At 39.5% G+C, this 9162-nt stretch overlaps 1 protein-coding gene across 2 annotated transcripts; it reads left to right on the top strand.

Moving 5' to 3' along the window:
- The first annotated feature begins 2354 nt into the window (after positions 1-2354).
- Positions 2355-8877, top strand: LOC131943216 (uncharacterized). 2 transcript variants are annotated; one of them, XM_059303225.1, is made up of 3 exons: positions 2355-2500; positions 7506-7611; positions 8391-8877. In XM_059303225.1, exons 1-3 carry the CDS (start codon positions 2442-2444, stop codon positions 8658-8660), a joined length of 435 nt encoding a protein of 144 aa, XP_059159208.1. In that variant the 5' UTR covers positions 2355-2441; the 3' UTR covers positions 8661-8877. The 2 variants fall into 2 exon arrangements, with proteins under 2 accessions (XP_059159208.1, XP_059159209.1); XM_059303226.1 differs by lacking the exon at positions 2355-2500 and adding an exon at positions 6725-6873.
- Positions 8878-9162: the final 285 nt, after the last annotated feature.

The following is a 9162-nucleotide window of genomic DNA, read 5'->3' on the forward strand; positions in this document are numbered from 1 at the left end:
GTTTGTTTTTAAAAACACAAAAACATAATTTCTTACACCCCCACACCCCTCACATGGCATATCGTCACCAAAATAAGAACTTCTACCCCTATTAGATTTGTTACGTTAAATATATGCGTTATCGCTACAGCCAGTAAAAATAGATAACGAAATCAACGAAACTAGACTAAAAAACACATTACAACATCTGAAACTGGTCGCCCAGGCAGTAACTTCTGTAGAGAAACTTTTTCAACAAACTTTGAAGATTTCTTTATTTGTAAAAACCCGATACGTTTTAGTGTGCTAAAATAAAATTCATGCAAATATTGACACAGTTTGTTGATTTTCTCGGTGGCAGGGGTGGGTAAGGGAAACAACTGGATTAATTGTATTTGGGATAACTCTGGTATAAAAACCTATTCAACTGCTGAAGTAATCTTGGCTTAACTTAATATTTCATATTTTATAAATATTAAGTCTGTATCAAATAAAAAATGTGTTTATTTTTTTCAAAAATATAAACTATGTTTGAAACAACTCCCATAATCAAATAAAGCTGATAAAACATTTGAAATGTCAAATATGGAGCGGAGAAAATATATTTTTTTAAATATTTTTTTTTATATTTTCTAATTCATACATTTAAAATCGAAAATATTAACTACCACGTAAAAAAATAAAAATAAAAAAAAAATAAACTACCACGTGACAATGAAATGTGACATTGCTGACCCTAATGTAATAGACCCTTCTCATTTTAAGTTCCAAGGCTTCCACATCCCTCTCAGAGTTTCTTCCAGGCACATCTTCGGGGGGGGGGGGGGGGGGGGGGGGCGAAGCCCCCCCCCCCACCCGAAATTTTTTTACCGCCCCCCCCCGAACGAAATGAAATTTATATAATTTATATAATTTATATAGTAAATATATACTTTTAACAGTGTCCGCCCCCCCCCCGAAGAAAGTTTATTAAGAGTTAATTAATTATTCAGCTATTATAAACATCCGAATTTTTTGCGAAAATAGAAATTATTTTTTTAAGTGTTACAAAGCATGTCCCTGTATCATATTCCGCCCCATACAACACATTATAACACATATATATACATATATACATATATACATACATATATGTATATATATATATATATATATATATATATATATATATATATATATATATATATATATATATATATATATATATATATATATATGTGTATACATGTATATATGTATGTATGTATGTGTGTATATGTGTATATATATACCGGTTATATATAAAAGCAGCCGGCAATGGAAAAGTTCCACATAAATCCACTGGACATTGAGTTATATCGTCCCGTGGTTTACCTGTAGTTCTACATGCGGCTAGGTCATTGTCACCTGAATTTATAGCAACGCCTCCCTGCGTACATAGTTGATGTAGTTTTATGTGCACATCGCTGAGGCAGTCAGTGGAGTTAAAGCTCACTACGTTTAGGTACGGTTACAGTTACGGTCACGGTTGCGGTTACGGTTACATTAACGGTTATGAGAAGTGAGGTGAGGTCTTGTCTGGTCTGTTCTGGTTTAGATAAGTTTAGCTTGATTTGGTTCGCTGTGGTTTTCCTTTGTTTTGTATGGAATAATTTAGTTTGGTTTAGATAGTTACGTATGGTGTTAAATTACTTAAATACTGACATTATTTCTATCCAGCCGACCCCCCCCCTCTCTTTTATCCCCCCCCCCCCCCCAAAGGAGTTCGACTGCACTCACGAAGGGTTATAGAATGTTCAAGAAAAAAAATGTTTTACACGTCTTTGTTTGAGCATACATCACTACCACATCTGGTTACTTCAGTAATCTTGTCAACATCCCCCCACCACATCTGGTTACTTCAGTAATCTTGTCAACATCCCCCCACCACACCTGGTTACTTCAGTAATCTTGTCAACATCCCCCCCCCCCCCCCCACCCATCGGTCGACTCCCCAACAAACACGGCCGTGCACATTCCAGTCGAACGTATTTACACGTCTTTAGAAGTTTCTAGAGCCGCCATGATAATCGCGCCATCTCCTCTATGACCTCCACTTCCGTCATGGCCGTGTCTCCTTGACCTAGTCCCGTCATGTGTTTGCCCCGCCCTCAAGCTCGTACCCCCCCCCCCCCCCCCTTCCACCTTCATCCAACAAAACCTGGACGACTAATAAAAGATGGAAGGTTTAACATTATATTTTAATTAATATTAATCAACCTTTACTTCATCTAGTTTGAAAACACCTTCTTATCATCAAATTTCTAACTTTTCATTAATTTATTTTTTGCGCCTTACACCTCCCCTGCTCCCAGTGGTCTATTAATAACCCGGAAGTCCCTAAAATAAATTCACGAGCCTGTCAGAACCTGACATACGTACCTACATACAGCAGGACACATCGTAAGACACAGTGTGTCGGAAGTATCATACACAAGCACACAATGCTGGGCGAAGGGCTGCTACCATCTCTACGTGGGCTCCTTGCTGAGTCCCACAGAAAGTAAGTTCAATCAGTTCATTAGCGTGTTAGCCAATTTTAATTAACTTCCAGAGAAGGTGACATTTCTGACCCAACATCTTTGTGAACTTAATTACGATAAAAAACTGTATGTTCTAGAATTTTCATGCATTGTTTGGCTCTGTTTTCTCTATTATTCGTGTCATTTAAAAAAAAACATTATGACTAGAAGCGTTACCATGACAACAGACGAGTGCATTCAAAAACATAAAAGCATATCCAAACAAACTTCTAATTTAGAAAAACAAATTCACCGAAAAACATTGAGGTAAAAAAAAATCAAATATTCAAATACAATTTTTTAAATGGGTAAAAATATTAATTCATAATGATGGATAAAAATAATTAGAACAAAATATCGATAAACAAGTAAAAGAGTTGATTTATGTAAGTTAAAAGACCCTAGATTCTTGGCAGAGTTTCTTTCAGGCATTTCTTCGTCGAGGAACCGCCCCTTACCCCCTCAAAAGGTCGCGAACCACCCCACCCCTCAAAACGAAATAGAAGTTGTATGCAAAAAAAAACTTCAACCACTGCCAGTTTTAAAGCCCCCCCCCCTTCCTCCGTAGAAAACATGAAAATGTCTGAAAGAAACACTGATTTCAGGTAAGTCAATACGTTACTCAATGTTGGAATACTATTTTGGTTTATTAGAAATAGCATTCCACCTAAGACCTTTTATTCTTACAACGTATTAATTTTCATAGTTGGAATTATTATTAAAGGTGGGTGTTTTAGAAGTGTGTGTGTGAAGGGGGGGGGGGGGTAGACGGAAGGGGAGAGAGATTTCATCAAATTCAGTGACCACGGAATGTGTATAGTTATTTGTCTTTGTCAAGAGGAAACATCACATCTTTAAGTGGTGGTAGTCTTACTAAATAAGATGTGTGTGTGTGTGTGGGGGGGAGGTATAAGGGAAAAGGATTGTGTATTTAAGGGTGGCCGGAAAGAACCGCAACGGAAAAAAGCGCAACGGAAAAAAGCGCAAAACAAAAAGCGCAACGGAAATAAGCGCACACGGAAAAAAGCGCAAAGAGAAAAAAGCGCACACAGAAAAAAGCGCAAAGAGAAAAAAGCGCAAACGGAAAAAAGCGCAAAGAGAAAAAAGCGCACACAGAAAAAAGCGCAAACAGAAAAAAGCGCAAAGAGAAAAAAGCGCAAAGAGAAAAAAGCGCACACAGAAAAAAGCGCAAACAGAAAAAAGCGCAAACGGAAAAAAGCGCAAAGAGAAAAAAGCGCAAACGGAAAAAAGCGCAAACAGAAAAAAGCGCAAACGGAAAAAAGCGCAAACGGAAAAAAGCGCAAACGGAAAAAAGCGCAAAGAGAAAAAAGCGCAAACGGAAAAAAGCGCAAACAGAAAAAAGCGCACACAGAAAAAAGCGCAAACAGAAAAAAGCGCAAACGGAAATGGTACGCTTTAAATGGTAGTAGATCACGTGATCAAACACGACACTCTCACAGCAGCCCTAACAGTCATGTATAAATGTGTCATCTAGTCCATATGGTCTTTGTGCTAAATTTCTCTTTTGCACATTTTTCGTTGTGTTTTTTCTGGTTGCGCATTTTTCTGTTTCTGTGTGCGCTTTTTTCCGTTTGCGCTTTTTTCCGTTTGCGCTTTTTTCTGTTTGCGCTTTTTTCTGTGTGCGCTTTTTTCTGTTTGCGCTTTTTTCCGTTTGCGCTTTTTTCTGTTTGCGCTTTTTTCCGTTTGCGCTTTTTTCCGTTTGCGCTTTTTTCCGTTTGCGCTTTTTTCTGTTTGCGCTTTTTTCCGTTTGCGCTTTTTTCTCTTTGCGCTTTTTTCCGTTTGCGCTTTTTTCTGTTTGCGCTTTTTTCTGTGTGCGCTTTTTTCGCTTTGCGCTTTTTTCTGTTTGCGCTTTTTTCTCTTTGCGCTTTTTTCCGTGTGCGCTTTTTTCTCTTTGCGCTTTTTTCCGTTTGCGCTTTTTTCCGTTGCGCTTTTTTCCGTTGCGGTTCTTTCTGGGAACCGTATTTAAGATGGGGGTTTTGTGAGAGCAGGGGGAACAAACGTTTATTTCTTTACATATTCAAGTAAAAGCGTCTGTCGCTCGAAGAATCCTTTCTATTATTGTTTTTGCTGATCATAATTTTTTTGTAGAAAATAGTGTGTTGGGTGAATGAACTAGTACATGTGGGTATCTCAATGCATGATTGGAACTGTACAAATGAAAATATAAGTGTGAGATTATCATAAGATGGAAAAGATCACAACAAAGGTGGAAATAAGTATGCACACAACAAAAAAATGAAGACTCCCTACTCGTGTGACTCCCTACTCGTGTGACTCCCTACTTGTGTGACTCCTTACTTGTGTGATTCCCTACTTGTGTGTCTCCCTACTTGTGTGACTCCCTACTTGTGTGTCTCCCTACTTGTGACTCCCTACTTGTGACTCCCTACTTGTGATTCCCTACTTGTGTGTCTCCCTACTTGTGTGACTCCCTACTTGTGACTCCCTACTTGTGTGACTCCTTATTTGTGACTCCCTACTTGTGACTCCCTACTTGTGTGACTCTCTACTTGTGACTCCCTACTTGTGACTCCCTACTTGTGACTCCCTACTTGTGTGACTCCCTACTTGTGACTCCCCACTTGTGTGACTCCCTACTTGTGACTCCCTACTTGTGACTCCCCACTTGTGACTCCCCACTTGTGACTCCCTACTTGCGTGACTCCCTACTTGTGACTCCCTACTTGTGTGACTCCTTACTTGTGACTCCCTACTTGTGACTTCCTACTTGTGTGACTCCCTACTTGTGACTCCCTACTTGTGACTCCCTACTTGTGTGACTCCCTACTTGTGTGACTCCCTACTTGTGTGACTCCCTACTTGTGTGACTCCCTACTTGTGTGACTCCCTACTTGTGACTCCCTACTTGTGTGACTCCCTACTTGTGTGACTCCCTACTTGTGACTCCCTACTTGTGTGACTCCTTACTTGTGACTCCCTACTTGTGACTTCCTACTTGTGTGACTCCCTACTTGTGACTCCCTACTTGTGACTCCCCACTTGTGTGACTCCCTACTTGTGACTCCCTACTTGTGACTCCCTACTTGTGACTCCCCACTTGTGTGACTCCCTACTTGTGACTCCCCACTTGTGACTTCCTACTTGTGTGACTCCCTACTTGTGACTCCCTACTTGTGACTCCCTACTTGTGTGACTCCTTACTTGTGACTCCCTACTTGTGACTTCCTACTTGTGTGACTCCCTACTTGTGACTCCCTACTTGTGACTCCCTACTTGTGTGACTCCCTACTTGTGTGACTCCCTACTTGTGACTCCCTACTTGTGTGACTCCCTACTTGTGACTCCCTACTTGTGACTCCCTACTTGTGTGACTCCTTACTTGTGACTCCCTACTTGTGACTTCCTACTTGTGTGACTCCCTACTTGTGACTCCCTACTTGTGACTCCCTACTTGTGTGACTCCCTACTTGTGTGACTCCCTACTTGTGACTCCCTACTTGTGTGACTCCCTACTTGTGACTCCCTACTTGTGACTCCCCACTTGTGTGACTCCCTACTTGAGACTCCCTACTTGTGACTCCCCACTTGTGACTCCCCACTTGTGACTCCCTACTTGCGTGACTCCCTACTCGTGTGCCTCCTTACTTGTGTAACTCCTTACTCGTGTGACTCCCTACTTGTGTGACTCTCTACTTGTGACTCCCAGCACAGACGTAGCTTATTTCCCCAGGGTGAGGCTCGCCTGATACTATCAGACAGTGAGTACCATAAAACACGCAGCCAACTGGCAAACTCACACACAAGGATAATGAGCATGCACGTGTTTTATCAAAGACCCATCAGTAATGGTATAATGGTTAGAATTAGGGTTAGGTTGCTACTTAATTAGAATCCAGACAAAGGTTAATGTTTATATTAATAGATTAATTTAGGATTAGATTTATGTATACATCAAGATACAGGTTTTAAGCTAGATTTGGTGTTAGAATTAAAAGAAATTTCATACCTATTTCATACCACCTGAAAGTAGAAGTAAGTTTTATTTTTAGGTTTTTCTAGAACAACCAGCTAACTTTCTCGAAGAAAAGCTCCACGTAAAAGTCGATTAACTCTTCGTGCCTATAAATAACTACAGCTATTTTAACTTAATTATCATAGCGGGAAACTCTCACTGTTGACGATCCATTCTTTTTATTGAAAATCGTAAACCACGTCAAGCCATTTTCTCGGAAATTCCATTTGGTCGCGCGCGTCGTTCGGGAATTCCCATTACAGTTGTTAACAAAGATCTAGTAAACAAGATAACTGTTTACTTGTTAGAAGTTAAAATGGACTGGCTGAGTTCTCTCTACACAGGTTTTTTTAGTCACTTGTGAGTTCTCTTATTGAGCTTTAGTAAAGATATATACATTTTATATATATATATATATATATATATATATATATATATATATATATATATATATATATATATATATATATATATATATATATATATATATATATGTGTGTGTGCTTGTGTTTTACTATGTGTGTAATATTCTGTGTGTTTGTGTGTGGTGTGTGTGTGTGTATCGATAGACGTGTGTATCTGCCTGAGTTATTATCTGTTAGTGCTTGTGTGTGTGGTGTGTGTGTTGTGTGTGTGTCTGTCTGTCTGTCTGTCGGTCTGTCTGTCTGTGTGTTGTGGATCAACGTGTAAGACAGGCTGGCAATCAAATGCTGACCGACAGCTAGGCTAGAACAGTTGTTTGAATAACGATTGACTCTATTAGGTAGAGTGAATGACTTAGTAAGATTGAGTGACTTTATTAGAGTGATTGACTCTATTTTAGACAAGTGGATATGTTGGTCCACTCACTTTGTAACACTAAATGACTTTGCTAGTCTGATATTGTAACTGGTTGACTTTGTGAGTTAATCTGTTACTTTGTTACCCTGACTTTGTTAGTCTGGTTGACCTTGAGACTGTACATATGACCCTGATGACGTCTAATGTTCCAGACGAACAGAGCGGCACCAGGAGAAAGTTGAGAGGAAAATGTCGAGAAAACTGGGTCGTCTGGAGGTCAAGGCCGCCAAGCTGGACTACAAGGCAGCCAAGTTCCAGGTAAACTTTTGTACACACTTTGTACACAAGTTCTAGGTAAACTTTTGTACACATTTTGTACACAAGTTCCAGGTAAACTTTGGTACACGAGTTCCATGTAAACTTTTGTACACACTTTGTACACAAGTTCCAGGTAAACTTTTGTACACAAGTTCCAGGTAAACTTTTGTACACACTTTGTACACAAGTTCCAGGTAAACTTTTGTACACAAGTTCCAGGTAAACTTTTGTACACAAGTTTTAGGTAAACTTTTGTACACAAGTTCCATGTAAGGTACACACAAGTTCTATTTAAACTTTCGTACACACTTTGTACACAAGTTCAAGCCATTTTATCCTATCTCTCCCCTTTTCTCCTCCATGCCACTCTAATACCTTACAGGATCTTACAGGATTGTCTTCCATATGTCGCTAGATCGTGCTTAGAAAATCTTCGAAAGGAAATCTACCACACAATGACAAAAACTGTCACCCAAAATCATGACTTTCCTTTTTAGTTTTTATTTACCTTTTCTTTCTTTCTTTACGGACATCACCGGCTGAGAAAATTGTCTTCCATTAGCCAGGCATGCCTCAACAAACTCCACTAACTGGCTTGGATATCGGTTTGATTTCCGTGTATCGGTCTTTAAACAAACTAAATGACTGGGATGTGTGTGTACAGTCCAGACTACGGAAAATCGCAACACACACATACACACACAAACTAACGATCAATCATGGCTAATGAGTTTAATAAGCATACAACAGCCAACTAACTCGCGTTTGTTTGTCTACAGTACCGGGCCGACCACTGCAGTACTAGGAGGAAGCAGAAACTAGAGAGGAAAGCCGAGAGACTGGGCAATCGGGCGGCGCTGCTGAAAACCAAAGGGAAGGAAGCGGGGATCATCCCAGGGGAGGTCACCGAGGTCAACCACGACACGGTTCTCCCCCTGGACAAGTATGACGTCACGCTCCAGCCGCCATGTTATGAGGAGGCCATGCAGGTCCCGCCCCCTTACAGCGAGGCGCCACCTGCCGGCGGTTTGTACCCTGTACTCAAGTGAGAGACAACTCTCGCTAGCCTGTCTCAGGCAAGAAATATGTGTTAAGCTTTGTCCGACTAAATCTAAATACAAAATATAATTTCAACATCTACAAATTTAAATTATTAAAAATTGTTTTGTTAAATTTTAACAAATGTGTTTAATTCTTTACTTAGATCTATGATTCAAATAATTATTTTTATATCCAAAATACGGATTAAAGATTTTTAAAAATTCAGTTGTCTTGTTGAAAATGTATCCTCTATTAACCCCGTTACGCCCATTACATTTACGTAAACATTGAATCAAATTTAGTCCCAGCATCAAGCGAACGTCACAGAGAACCTACTCTTTACCACAGTTCACTGAAACATAGCACTATTAAACAACAAGGTGTTTAAAAAAATTTCAAGGAATTATTTGTTCTTTTTAAAATTCCAAGAATTGTTTCTCTAATATTTAAATCCCACTTTTTAAGAAATCATTTTGTCTTTAAAAAATCTCTCGGGTTGTTCCTCTAATT

This window comes from Physella acuta, unplaced genomic scaffold (assembly GCF_028476545.2).
Source record: "Physella acuta isolate Inbredline_101_S28 unplaced genomic scaffold, ASM2847654v3 ptg000447l, whole genome shotgun sequence".
Taxonomy (NCBI): Eukaryota; Metazoa; Mollusca; class Gastropoda; family Physidae; genus Physella; species Physella acuta.

Bases quoted from the DNA above. Each gene is read 5' to 3' on its own strand.
- LOC131943216 (XM_059303225.1), top strand. From the start codon at position 2,442: ATGCTGGGCGAAGGGCTGCTACCATCTCTACGTGGGCTCCTTGCTGAG. The intron at 2,501-7,505 runs GTAAGTTCAATC...CTAATGTTCCAG, and splicing joins CTTGCTGAGTCCCACAGAAA to ACGAACAGAGCGGCACCAGG. The intron at 7,612-8,390 runs GTAAACTTTTGT...GTTTGTCTACAG, and splicing joins ACAAGGCAGCCAAGTTCCAG to TACCGGGCCGACCACTGCAG.